The sequence below is a fragment of the Corylus avellana genome, chromosome ca2 (assembly GCF_901000735.1).
Source record: "Corylus avellana chromosome ca2, CavTom2PMs-1.0".
Classification (NCBI taxonomy): Eukaryota; Viridiplantae; Streptophyta; class Magnoliopsida; order Fagales; family Betulaceae; genus Corylus; species Corylus avellana.
The window spans coordinates 29,836,410-29,851,541 of record NC_081542.1 but is presented as its reverse complement, the minus strand read 5'-3'; the positions used below and the strand labels follow the sequence as shown (position 1 = coordinate 29,851,541).

Genomic DNA, 15,132 nt, shown 5'->3' with positions numbered 1-15,132 from the left:
CAAAGCTTTGTATATCTGCAGCAAAGAAATGGTTCATAAGTTTTTTGACCTATGGTTGATTTTTGGTGGAAATTAAGCTATGGTTGATAGAGTACCACATTGAAAATATGGGACTCTATACCTTTTCGACAAATCAGTTTTTTGACCTAAACTTCTTACATATTTTCAATGTGGGACTCTATAACCCCATGGTTTAGGACGAAAATGTATAATTTACCCAAACTATTGTTACAAAGAAAAAAGAAACTGAATCACACCTGACACTACAATCTTAAGGCCTAGAAGTTGGTATAAAAAGGCAAAACGGCTTACATCTCTAGGGCTTGGGATGTCAACGGGCAGTTTTGACCAATGTCTTCGGCTGATGATGCAGCAAGATTTAGGTCTTTAGCCTGCGTCATACAGAAAAATATAAACTCAATGCTCAATAACTCATGGTTAGTACACGGGTCCAACGATTATTGGAAGAGAAATTCAAGATCATTTGCTAGGCATGTTTCAATAATATTTGAAGGCATGAAAAACCAATAATCATATCTTCCAATTGAGTGCATAATTTTCATTGTTTTTTGAGAAACTTCACTTATAGTCCCTAAGTATAAACAATTTTGCAATCATAACCTCGAACTTTAAAAATTTGCAATGTCAGTATCCTATGTTTCAGCCTCTTTTAATTTCACCATTTTTTGTCAAAATACCCCCCAATTTGTTTTTTTAAAAACAATAATAATAATAAATGCCTTGGACTCATTTGGTGAATTTTCACTTTTTTTTTTAAAAAAAAAAAAAAAAAAAAAAAAAAGGGGCATTTTAACAAAATAGAGGTGAAATTAAAAGGAGTTGAAATATGGAATACCAACATTACAAAACCGCTTAAACTTCGAGGGTGTAAGTGAGTTTTCCCTCCTTTTTTCTTGGCGAGAAATATAGCCTTCTACTAAAACATAAGATGCACTAAAAAAATGTTAGATTTATTGACATTTTCCAATGAGAGATCAAATACAGAAGCACTTACTTACTATACAAACTTTTACGGGTGTCCATTTCTATAGATTTGATAATAAGGACGTAGTAGTGTTACTTTATGATCAAGGATGATATACCTAAAATGTCAATGTAATCAAAGATGCATCAACAAGACTGTTTGACTAATCTTAGATTTTAGCAAGCCATAACACCAGAATAGTTATGTTCACTGCAAACAAAGAGCTAAATCTTTGCGCTGAACACAAAAAAGGTCTTCACATCCCATCCAAGTGGTGGCCCACTGAACTATTTGGGAACTTCCACTCCTCTCTATTCGAAATATGCCTTTCTAGGAGCATTATAATCTGCAGCTTAAATGGTCTCTTATGAAGTCTCTTTTGGTCTTATTCTTATTGCACATGACCATGTTTTGTACTTTAATATTAACAAAAACATAATTTCAAAAGCAACAGTCCCAGATCACTTACCATAAGCTTAGATGCAAACCCACCATCATAATTCCTCGAAGAGGGTGCTTCTTCCATCACTCCAGGAACTGGATTGTAGCTATCACTGTCATTTGAATGTCCTTAGCATACATACATATTAATTAACCTAGATGAAATGCAAAATTTACTTAAATTTTAGCCAGAACCTGATAATATAACCCATCAGCAGAGAAATTCAATTTTACTTACCTCCTATATCTCTCAAGACAACTATAATCTGTTGGTATCTCATGCTTTAGCAAAGCTGTGTTTCTGATTTGTTTCAGTTAATGCAATAATGCGTGCTTGATATGCATTGGTGGCCCACTTCTTAATGAGGGTTAGTAACAGTTTCTACTACAGATGGGCAGATGCCTTTACCCAAATTACTTTTTCAATGAGAGTTTGTTTCTATGTCCTTAAAAGAGATGAGGAGAAAAGAAAAAAGGAGGTGAATCCAGGCCACATATGGGTCTGCAAGGAACCTTTTCTTATTTTTTATTTTTTGGGATATTTTAAGCACTTTCCAGCGCAACCTAGTTTGTAATTCAAGGAAGAGCTACCATCTCAGTTCTATTTCATTCTACAGCTACAAACATTTGGTCAGGTTAAGATAGTCTTTTAGCTCAAATTTCAGAACTGGTATAAGGCATTGGTGCTTCCATTGTAGTCTTGCTCAAAGAAGAGCATCAAATCTCACTAACAGATCAATAGTAGAGAAGTATTAAATACCTACTCCAACAGCGAGCACTTGAAGAGTTGAAAACTCTTGTCAGAGTGTTGGCAGCAATTCCCAGAGACTGACCAAGAGCAAGGGCTTCAGAGACACCAAGCATACTTACAGCCATTGCCAAATTATTGCAGATCTTTGCTGCCTAAACAACAAACCATGCTCAAAAATTTAAAATACTAGCAACAAATTCTGATAGGCTAAGCATTAAGCACCAAGTTCAAGAACAAGCTGAGAACAATTATATTTTCCTTCAGTTGCTGTGACTATCACACAGGCAACAGGGAAGTGTATCCTCATAATGATTAAGGATAACGGAAGGAAACCTGAGAAGAGTGTCGTTAAACAGATAATTTTGATGTTTTCTTAACAGTTTCCATCTTTCTAGGAGTACAACATTTGCATCATGTCATTCATGACTGGCAAACTACCACAAAAGCAAGTTAAAGACCTAATAAGCACGATCAAGGTGATTTTTAAAAAAAAAAAAAAAAAAAAAATCAAATTTCAGTTGAGACCAGGTTCAGACCCATTTGAGTTGATGGGTTATGCCCATTTCCAAGGGCATGACTTATACCTTCTTATCCAAATAAACATGTTGGCATGGGCATGCTAGATTATAAATAAGCAGTAGCTTATAACCTTTCCAAAACACAATACAACCAGTGTTGTATTGGTGATGAAATCCAAGAGGCAAACTATGCTAAATTATGCCACAGAATCTCTGGATAGAAAACCAAGTAAATTCAGGTGATTGCAGCTTATGTCGCCACATGAATCAGAAAATTACTAATTCAACAAACCAACCTATCAATCTAATTGATTTTTTAAGCTTTCTAAGTGATTCTGTTAGCTATCCATTGGATATACAGAGATTATCCTGATCATATATTCTAATGGCAAAGCAATAAGGCTTTCTTCATAAATGGTTATAAATACTTGTTAAACTACCAGTTATCCCAAAAGCTTAGTATGATAGAAAGATAAATTTAATCACTTAATCATTACTTTAACACTCCCCCTTACGTGTGGGCACAAACTCCCTTTTAATAGGTGAGGCCCAACACGTGGAATATTTAATTTAGATGGGGGGTGATTTGACGGAGTCAAGGTTCGATCTCATGACCTTTTGGCTTTGATACCATGTTAAATTACCATTTATTCCAAAAGCTTAAGCTCATAGGAAGAGATAAATTTAATAACTTAATCATTACTTTAACAATACTAAAAGATGCTATATAACACCTAACCCATTGTCTGGTATGCACTACAAATTTCTATGATTCATGACTCACTCATTTAAATTTCAGAATAGCTAGATTTGAACTTTCAGTTCTGCCTAGAAAGATGAGAATACAAAGCATGCAAACAAACCAACAATTAACTTGTATTTTATTAAATAAATCACATGATTTATGAGAACTCATTGCATTTTATTAGATACGTGGTCATATGCACACTTCTTTGTTAGTCCAAGTCAATAAGCAAAGTAAGATCTGCCTTGGAAAGGAAATAATGTAAGCGTGTATACTGAGAATATGAAATTATTTCTTCAATCATTAAATAACATTTAAATACTCTGTATGAAAAAATTACAAAAAATAACACCAGAATGTAGTAACCTCATGTATGAGAACTTACCGACCCATTTCCTGTTTTCCCACAGTATATTGTGTTTTTGCCCATTGAAAGGAATAAGGGGTTTGCAGCCTGGTAGGCTTCCTCAGATCCACCAACCTGGAAAAAATGTTAGCCTTGGTTCATAAGTTGATTATTATCAGAGCACAAAACTTTGGTGCCATTAACCTAACACAGCCTCCTCGACCTCTAGCACCAGAGACTTGTCTTAGCTGTATACAATCCCCTTGTTTACATGAAAAATTGCCCCCTATGATAACTGAATATATTTCTAAAAAGAAAAAGAAACTCTGAAAAATGTTAAAGCAACGGCATAACCAATTAATATCTTTGAGAGAGGCTATAATTAGATATAGTATAGTTGAAATCCATACTGGCAAAGTTTGCTGGGCTTGCAAATTTACTAACGTATAAGTGTTTGAATTGTGCAATTCTTAATGTTTGAGGCCTAAAGAAGTTGGCTTCTGGTTAGAATGCTGGACCTGCCAACTTGGTTAGCATTTATTGACACATTACTCTTGAATTTAAGTAAATAGTAGGTTGCCAGATTGATCCAGGATTGGCATTTCTCAGATAGGTGAATTTCAAGATTTTTAGTCCAATTTAAACAAGTAGAGTACAGTTTAGGTGAATGATATGGACTTAAACCAATGCCATTCATTTCCAGCCACAAATATATGTGATAAGAAGTCACCAAAGAAGGTGAGAAAAACAGGAAGCCATAACAGTTCTCGATTGTAATTAGTGCAGTATGAAATGTAATATGTTACTTTTATGGCGGAAAAAGATATAATCCTATGCCCAGGTTCTTACTTTTCTATCTTACTAAACCCATCCAAGTTAAGACCCCACATGACTACTTTCACAGCACCAAAAAGAAACAATGGATGAGGTAAATAACTGTATCAGAGAAGTTCAGCTCATTTACTTCCATATAGCCTAAAATCAGTACCATATTCTGATCAGCATCCATTCATCAAATGCTTTACAAAAACATTTAACAAATCAAACCCTGCAATGGCTATTATAAAAAAATGTCATTCCCCACTCCCCAGCCATATACTGAGTTCAGGTTATGCAGATTAAACAAAAATGATGTACATCACTAAGGGAACAAGTCCAAAGTGTTTCCACTAAGCAATGTGTCATTCTTTCCATTCTAAGACCATAATTAAATCAGAAGGAATTTAATATCTTGACTTTGAAGGTCAGAAGTGAAATTATACCATGAAAGTAAGTGTCCCAGCTTCTGCAGCAAGAACACCTCCAGAAACAGGAGCATCCAACATTACAGGGTTCATCCAGTTATCTACAAATAATACAACCTGTCAGTTCGTAAATATAGGAAAAAATAAAAAGTCAGTCAACATATCTAAAGAGAAAATCAGTGACATAATGTATCAAAATTCCACTCTCGCCACTAAAATAAAAATAATATAAACCAATTTCAAACTGTAAAGGGGCCGACAAATCCCTGGTTCATATCAATATAAAGGTAAGTTTAAGACTCAAAGAAAGTTCAAGAAATGCAGTTAGAAGATAATTCCTAATTTTTAAGATGAGTCTGATCCTATAACATATGATAACCTACTAGGTGATCCATACTTTCAAGGTAATGTTAGATTTATGGTACATTATGGAGAAGGAACCAATACACGAACAATTGATTATTCAGATGCAGCGCTATTTAGTTACACTCAGCATTTCCTTAACTTCCATAGTAAATTGATTCTTGGTTTATATTTCTTACCTTCTTAATAGACAAAACTTAGTACCCTCAATATTCAGTTTTGTTTGATCGGGACCTTTGACCATCTCATCTGAAAACCAATTGATATCTAATGAGAGAAGCCAAAATCTTTTATGGCATTCAAAATTGCACCCCACCAAGCACGTTCCAATAGCCATCCACATAAGCAGAGCGACACAATTGTACTTCAATAATCCCTCCCTCAACATGAAGCTCCCACGACTCAAACCCATGACTCTTAACTTTGATACCATTTGTTAAATCAGGCCTTTGATTATCTCATATGAAAACCAATCTACAGTGAGGGAAGCCAAATCCTTTTATGGCACTTGAAATCGCACCCCATAATGCATGTTCTAAGAGCCATCCAAGTGAGCAGAGTGGCACTGTTGCACCACAACAATTTTGAATATTTCATCAATTTCATAATCTAGCTTAAATCGTATAAACTTACTACAAAAGCAAGTTAGTCAGTCTCTGCAATCTTTCTTTTCAACTTAGCATTAAAGTGTCACATTCTAAGACCTTGGCCCTTTCTAAGGATTGTATTTAAGTTTACAACGTTGGTGTTTTCTAAGTGTGTTTCTTAACTGTTTACTTATGTAACTCGTCCATTGTGATTGATTTGATGATTCCTTCTCCATTCATGTGTATGGATCTTGAACCAAGGAGAGAGACGTAGTGAGAAGCAGAATCTGCACACACTTGACTTCACAACTCTTCTACAAATCCTAGAAAATTCTAATAATTTTAGGAAATGGCGAAAAATCTCTCAAGAGTGACTGTTATTGATACACTAAAAAATAACATCAACTGGGCAGCCAGACCATCCTTATGGTGTTTAAAAAGTTAGGGACGCAGCCCTAAAAAGAAAACTACAAAACTAGCCCTTACTGAAATAATTGCAAACTCCCTCGAGCAAAGTGACTAATAGTGGGACAGAGGCTTTGCTCGACTCTAGCTCGACCTTTGCTGGAGCGAGTTTGCGAATATTTCAATAAAGGCTAGTTTTGTAAATTTCTTTTCAAAGTTGTGTCCCTAACTTCTATTTAAGCACAATAAGGATGGCTTGGGCCCCGAGTTAATGTTATTCTTCAATTTTATTAATAAGAAACACTCTTGCGAGATTTTTCTACTATTCCCTATAATTCTTAGAATTTTCTAGGATTTATAGAAGATTTATGAAGTTTAGTGCATGCAACTTCTGCTTCTCACTATGCCATGTTGTATCAGTTGGAATCAAATCCCAGTTGCGCTACATCAATTGGTATCAGAGCCCAGCTGCGTTGTATCAATTGGTATCAAAGCCTAACTACTTTCCTACCATGGCACGCAGAGGAGCACATGGGGGAAGACATGCAACCATTGGCGGTGTGTATAAACGCGATGAGGCAACACATGATGAGCAACTAGAGCAATGTTTGCAATGAATGGAGTAGCGATTTGATCAGTTTGGTGACACGATTGAAGCATTGGCTGCTCAATTTGCTGCTACTGCCATTGCTAACGAGCATCATTGTCAACCAAATATGTGTTCTACAGAAGAGGATGATGAGGATAGTGTCGAAGAAAAAGCTCATTAATCCATTTACGGAGCATAGAGCGAGGAGGGAGCTGTCACTTGGTGTCTAACAACGCTAGAAAATGGGGAGGATGGGTTCAAAGCTCGAAGAATTCCTAAATTGGGTCGCGACTATGGAGGATGTCTTGGATTCCAAGGAGGTCCCTAACGATAGGAAAGTTCCTTTGGTGGCTACCAAGTACAAAGGGAGAGTCGATGCGTGGATGCGGTAGGCGAAGCAAAGTTGAGTCCACTAGGGAAAGTCAAACTGTCAAAGATCAATAGTTGGGAGAAATTGTTGAAGCACATGAGAGTGACGTTCTTACCCCAAAATTATGTGAGGAAGATATATCATTAACTTCACAATTTCAGGCAGGGAACGCATTTTGTGAATACATTGCAGAGTTCTTTAGGCTGGTGGTGCATGTTGATCTTGCAGAATCAGACAATCAATTGGTTTCAAGGTACATCGGATGTATGAGGCAAAAGTTTCAAGATTCCTTGAATTTCTTTGATAATGTTAATGTATCTGAATCCCATCAAATGGCCCTTCATTTGAAGAAGACTATCTAAGAGGTCAATGGGTGTAGTAGGGGAAAGGTAGTAGCCACGCAAACTCCACACCCCATTTGCAATGTTGTTCCACCACCTACACATAATAGAGAGAATAGAGGGCAAGCAAATGCGCAACCTAATAGGGCCGCTTCGACTAGTGCCCCTACAGGGTGTTTCAAATGTGGTGAAGTGGGTCATAGGATGACTTATTGTAGGACGTGAGACTGTTATGATAAAGGGTTGTTTGTAGATAAGGAATAATCTGTGGATAATAATTTGGTTGATACTGCACAAGGGCCTACATATGATGAGGAGAAAGAGAGAGGATCAGTCTGTCTAGGGAGATGAGGGTCCTTTGTTAGTTATGAAGAGGGCATTCTTCACACCCTGTAAGTCTGAGGGGGATGACTGGCAACATTATCTTTCAGTCCACCTGTACTAGTGGGGGTAAGATATGTCAGCTTGTAATTGATTTAGGGAGATGTTAGAACATTATTTTTGAGGAGGTTGTCAAGAAATTGGGGTTGGAAACAGAGAAACACCCTAGTCCCTACATGTTGGCTGGAAATAGGAAAGGAAAGGGAATAGTTTTCAACAAGTGTTGCTCGGTGTCCTTTTCCTTTGGGTCCAAGTATAAGGATATAGTGTGTGGTTGACGTCAACATGAACGCTTGTCACCTTCTGTTGGGTAGACACTAGCAGTTTGATAAGGCAGCGATACATGATGGGAAAAATAATATCTACAACATTGTAAATGATTCTGCATGTCATCAAACTCCCATTGGAGAGAATTTTCAGGGACAGAAGACAGTAAAGATTCCAGAAACATAACTACAGCTTAAGGTTACAAAGGCTTGGATGTGACATTATGTAAAATTGCTGATGAACTGAAGATGGGATATAAGGAGTCAAAACTAATTAGAAACAATCCGGAGAAGGAAGTCAGAAAGGCAGCAGGTCTAGTTATTCAGATTCAGAATATCCCCAAGGATACCGTCAAGCATATGGTTCATTTCCATGGTAATTCATTAGGTGAAAAAGCAAATTTGTGGGCGAATTCTCTCCAACCAGGGGAGGATGATGCAGTTTGGTTTACATGTGGCTTCATGCAGTCCAGCAAATTGATAATCATGAAACCAACCAAGCCAGTCGGAGTAAAATAACCATATCTTTTGATTCCAATATCAAATGAAGACAAGCTTGGTGGTGGCGGAAATTTGATTCAAAGGGATACAATTTTTTATTTCACAAAATTGGAAAGTTTTTGCAAAATAAAAAATTGTAGCCCTTTGAATCAGCTTTACAATGCCACCAAGTTGGCCTTCATCTGATATTGGAATCAAAAGATATGCTTGTTTTACTCCAACTGGTTTGTTTGGTTTCGTGATTATCAATTTGTTGGACTGCGTGACACCTCTGCATCAGAGAGAGAGAGAGTACAAAGAAGTCCTGAGGAGTGCTCCACATCCCTATTTTGTGGACACTACTTTATAATCAGCATCAGCACACACAAACAAGACAAGAACTTCAAAAGTGGCTAAATTATGATATTCAAAATGATAAATTAACATATATGATAGCAGAGTAAGTATGACTATGACTAGCTAGCAAGTGGAGTTAAAACAGTCTGCTTAGTATTTTAATTAACTATTTTTACCTTTCTTTTCCTTTAAAATACATTTAGATACAGTAGCAGAAAGCTTTCTCGACGTTTGTGGATCAATAGTAGACGAATCTATTAATAACCAGGGTCTTAGGAGATTTCCACCATGAAGCAAACCATTTGGTCCAGTGAAAACATCAACTACCTACATAAATTTTATCAGCGTGATGATTCTGGCATCAATGCCAGGGAAAAAAATCCTTCTGACATCTACACATAGTTAATGACAACAAAAATGTCTGAAGTGAGAAGCATTGTATAAACATTTACAAAACAAATTCAAGTCTATAGTCTATACTCTACTATTCCTCAACTTAAACTCAACCTATCAAAATTTGAGTTCGTGCTCGATTAGAAAACAGAACAGCACTAATGAAGATGTCTTATACTGTCAATAATTTAAACGAGTGGTTATTTCAATTATTTGATTTGCAATATGGACTCTCCAGAGAATATACAAATTTTCATTTGTATGTTTTAGTGATTGATTTATGAACCTATAGACTTATCTAATTCATAAATGACTTCAAACAAGTTAATTTTTTTTTTTCTTTTTTTTATAAGTAATTTTTTGGCCCCAAGAGGATGAAGGAAGGGGAGATTCAAATTAGTAACCTCCGCTTCATGAGACATGATCCCTATCTGACGCAGCTACCCCTTGGGGTTGGCATTAAAAACAGTTTAGCAAAGTTGATAGATCAATGATATCTTCTAGATTCTCTTCCTTTTTCTTTTTTTTAATAAGAAAAACTTCTTTTTTTTATCAAAATAGCCTAACAGGCATCACTTACATACAAGCGAACCGTACATATAGCAATGCCTGTAAGGCTAATTTTTACCAGATAATCAGGTATGTAGTGCAGAAAACCAAGAAAAATGATCATATCCTCAAAAACAAGCAAATAAAATGCAAAAGGAAGGCAGATAGTGATTACTATGATAATCAAGATAGATAGATCTTTAATTCAATGCATTTTTCTTATTCCGATTACATATTCAACAATCATTAATGCACATAGACGGACCTCGTACAAAACCTGAGAAGAATAAGAAGAAACGAAGCTTTATTTTGTCCACTGAATACAGGGATAAGTATTATGTTCGTAGTTTAGTTGTAGATTAGCAATTACTAATTTCAAATAGTGACGAATTATGCTAATATAAAATCTGAATTTTTGCATATCTTTACAATCTTTAGTACAAATATGGTTTCACTTCTCTGGAACCGGAGCTTATGATATTATAGAAAGAAATTGACATTAATTCATCAAATTTCAAAGATATTTTAACTCATTTGTTTGTTAGCACTCACATTACGGATGAAAAGATTTTATAAGACAATTGGAAGAAATGAAGAAGCAAAAAAAGAAAAGCAGTGTAGGCAAAGTATGTGCTAGGGGTGGGGTCTCAACAGTGAAGATATACTTTAATAGGTTTTGATGAGATGGGGCCTTCAACTAGATATATTGGCAGATTTAAAATTACAATGGCTTTCACTAAAGATCCCAAGGGACCTTACCATTTGTAATTTATAAGGATATAATTACAAGGGCATATATAAAAAGAGTTCCCAAGTGCCTATCATCGGCCATAAATACAGGTTCAGTTGATGAATAAAGAGTAAAGACAATTCTAAATTAGAACATTGGACATACATTTAGAATCTCGAGAATTGAGGATGAGCCAAACTAAGCTAGAGTATGTGAAGTTCAAGTTAGATAAAAGTCAAATCAAATATTGGTAATGACTACTTCACATTAAATAAAGATTTATGGATAATTAATCACCTCTAAATGGAAAGGAAACCTGATTAGACTGTATGGAAGTAATCCGCTAAATATATGTTCCTTAAATTAATTGATGAGAAGTTCACATTAACATCCAATAAAAGTGATGGTAAACATATTGGAGAAGATGAAGCTTTAACTTTGATGAGTTACTACATCATGGAAAACCATAGTACTAAACTGTGCAAACAATGGAATAGATTTTCTGTGTGAGAAAGAGCAGATGGAATTATAGAAGTATAGAACTCACATGGGATGAAGAAGGCAACATTGTAATTACAACATCACTTGCTTCTGCAACTTCAAAAGGTGTTTCTTTCGTCACAACTCCCATGTCAGAGAACTTCTTCAAGACACTACAGTTTCTGAAACAAGAAATTTTTTTGCATTAGTTCACAATATATATATATATATATATATATATATATATACATGGTCAATTTTTCATGAACATAAAACCCCAATATAATTAATGGCACAGTTGATAGGGCTTCATTGCCATGAGTTACATGTTCATTGTTCTCCACAGATGCATAGCATGATTCGAAGTCTGCAGTGACTTGAGCATTTCTTATTTCCAAAAAAAAAAAAAAAGACTTGAAATTCAAAGAATATGAAGAAATCAAAATACTAACTTCAGGAAAAGAAAAGGTTCCAATACATTACATGTCATGAACAGCAACTTTGTATCCAGCCTTTATTAGATTATTCACCATTCTGAAGCCCATATTTCCCAGCCCTATGAACCCAACACTCTGTAAGACATCAATGGTTTGAGAAAAGTTGAAGTAAGCTTGATTATAAATCTTTTAGAGCTTGAATTCCCCAGAAGGCCACAAGATAAAGCATTAAATCTATTCAAAATTTCAAATCAAAGAAAAACAATGAAATCACAGATTTCATTGTCTAACAGAGAGTAACTCGTTTAAGCTGCCTCGAACACGAAATTCCAGGCCTCAATTCCGCATCAACTATATAGTAGCATCATATAACATAATATCTCAGTATTTTCGAAGTCTCCATACCCCTCAAAGAATTGCAAACTAAAGGCAAGATTTTTGAATTTCACAGAATTGGCAGACCAAATCCATCAACAGTTTCGCAGAGTAATTAAATAAAAGAGCCTGATTGTGCACCTTAAAAACATATATTCTTAAAAAAGTTTGAACTACAAAAGCACGTGAAGCAACGATCTTCCTCCTTTACACACTGAAGTTGTGTCGTTCACACGATAGAAACTAGCTCATCATTTCCTCATACATGTACCCAGAAGAAATTCCATCAAAACAAAACCAGCCCATCAATTTTCCCACAATCTCAATCGAGATTCAGCATAAAAAAGATTGATTATTCGTATCCAGAAGCCCAAAGGACCTGAAACCAATGGTTTCACGAAAAGGTTATACTAAAGCTGTTAAAGCAAAGAAGAAGAAGAAAAACCCACCTCAAACTGGGATGAGGAAAAACTGCGTATGGGGGAGGAATGAAAGGGACGAGATACGAGAGCAGAGTTGCACTTGGAGAAAGAAAACAATGCTCTTGCTCTGCAAATCGCCATTGTTATCGCGTTCACTACGAATAAGCTTTAATTACTATTGTTTGGCTAATCCAGTAGTACGTTCAGAGAAGATGATAAACGAGAAAATTAATATTTAATTGTTTTCTGTCTTTTTCTTGCCAACTCTTTTGTTTTTGTTTTGCTGAAAATATTCTTGAAAAATGACATGCAAAAGGTGCCTTATCCAATAAAATTTGGGGCAACTTCACTGGAGATCTCCTAATTTTTATTTGATTTGACATATTTTTTTAATTTTAAAATCTCTTAATTTAGTTTCTGAACTTTTAATTATAATTAATTTGAACCCCAATATCAGATTTTAAACATTAAATGACATTTATACTCCTGATTTTTTTATAAAATTTCAGCTTTACCCTTAATTTCAAAACATTTTTTATTTAAAAAAAAAAAAACGAAAATCATGAATATTTTGGCCTTTTTTGGTATTTCTAATGGCTAAATTTGACGAAGGAGTTCAAATTGATAGCAATTGAAAGTTCAGGAGACTAAATTGTGAGATTTTGAAGTTTAGAGTGTTTGTCAAATCGAGTGAAAATTGAGAAGTCTTTAATAAAGTTACCCCATAAAATTTTGATACAATAAAAAATATTTTTAATTAATTATTATTTTAGGTCCATCAAAATATTAAAAAATATGAAAAATAGTTTCTAAACATTATTTTACGTTTCTATCATAATATAATGAAATTTTAAAACATTTCCCTACAAAAAAAATTTATGAAATTCATCAGCATGAAAAGCATTTTTATTAGAGAAATAAAAGGAAATTGAAACAGAACAAAAGTGGGAATTTGTACAAAAGCTTAAAAAAAAAAAAAAAATTGTTTATAGTAAAATATTGGATAAAGTGTACTTACCACCCTTCAAACTATTACCCCAATGACAATCTATTTCACAAACTATCAATTACGACAATTTACCTCTCAAATTACTAAAACAATGACAATGCAACCCCCTAATGCTAGCAAAATGACAAAATTACCCTTATAAAATTTTTATAAGACAAAAATACCCTTAAAATTTTGAAAAAAAAAATTATATTTTAGTATTTTAGTTTTTATTTTAGTAAGGGTAATTTTGTCATTTTGTTAAAATTGTAGGTATATTGTCATTGTTTTGTTAGTTTGTGGGGTAAATTGTCACAATTAATAGTTTATGGGGTAAATTATCATTGGTATGGTAGTTTGAAGGGGTGTGAAGTGGACTTTACCCTAAAATATTAAAACAAAAAAATTGAACACATCCGGAAGAATTTCAACATGTAAAAGTTAAAATCTATATAATCAATATTTTAGATAAATAGTTTGGGCAATAAACCAAATACTTTTTCTGTTGAGATTGATTAAGACGCTAAAGAAATGAAACAAATCCCGTGACCCCCTCCTTAAAAAAAATATATATATATATAAAATTAAAAATTAAAAAAATAAAGAGGGAGGGGCAAGGACGAGTAATGTTATAGGCCATCTTTTTATTCTATTAAAATTAACGTGACTTTTAAAATTACCATTAAATTTTAAATAAATAACTATTGAATTTTGATCCAATAATTATTTTAACATTTTAACAGATTATTGGACTCTAGAAGCCAACTTGACTTGTTTTAATAATCCTGTGATGGAGACAAAAGGGAAAGAGTTGCATATGGTATTATGTCTTTCCCTGGACTTGAAATAAATTATTATCCCCTAATAATCTTAACATTATGGCTTGTAACCTATTTAAAGGTAACTTCCATTTTGTTTTATCTGATAGGAAAATATTAATTTAATCATATTAAAATGGGAAGTATGGTGAATGACAGAGAAGAATTTCTAACCTTACTTATCAAAAAAAAAGAATTTCTAACTTTTACTCTAATACCAAATTAAATTACATAATTATCTCAAAAACTTAAGCAGATAGAAAGAAAAGAATTTTATCATATATTTTAAAATACATAAGGATTTTACTTATGATATTGTGTGCAAATCATCGGATTCAATTTTTTCTTTTTTGGACACAAATTTCCTCCAAACTAGTTTTAAGGAAATATCCTCCAACCTACTTAAAATATTACCAAGTTTCTATAAATATTTAAAAGGCACATTAAATTTGGACCTAAATCATCTTTATTTCAAATGAAATGGAGAGAATCCATTTAGTTATTTTTAAGGGGGTAATTTTGTCATTTTACATTTTTTTTTTTTGACAAAAATGCCCCCTAAAAGTAACTAAATGGATTCCCTCTATTTTATTTGAAATGAAGAGAATCTTTCTCCATTAAATTTAGTCTAAGTTAGTAAACTACTATTAATAACGTTAATAATTTAATGTGTCTTTTAAATGTTTATAGACACTTGACACTATTTTAAATGGGCTGGAGGGTCCCCAAGAGGTAGCTTAATCGGTTAAGACCACGTCTAATAAAACGGGG

General features: G+C 34.1%; 1 protein-coding gene across 4 annotated transcripts; it reads right to left on the bottom strand.

Moving 5' to 3' along the window:
* LOC132168528 (probable 3-hydroxyisobutyrate dehydrogenase, mitochondrial) lies at positions 1–12,769 on the bottom strand (the record flags this gene model as incomplete). 4 transcript variants are annotated; one of them, XM_059579517.1, is given in 10 exon segments in its annotated part: positions 1–15; positions 313–392; positions 1,455–1,539; positions 2,187–2,329; positions 3,826–3,921; positions 5,049–5,131; positions 9,346–9,496; positions 11,389–11,503; positions 11,805–11,893; positions 12,583–12,769. In XM_059579517.1, coding segments are annotated over 10 exon segments (971 nt in total), but the record flags the coding sequence as incomplete, so codon positions are not given.
* Between the last annotated feature and the right edge of the window lie 2,363 nt (positions 12,770–15,132).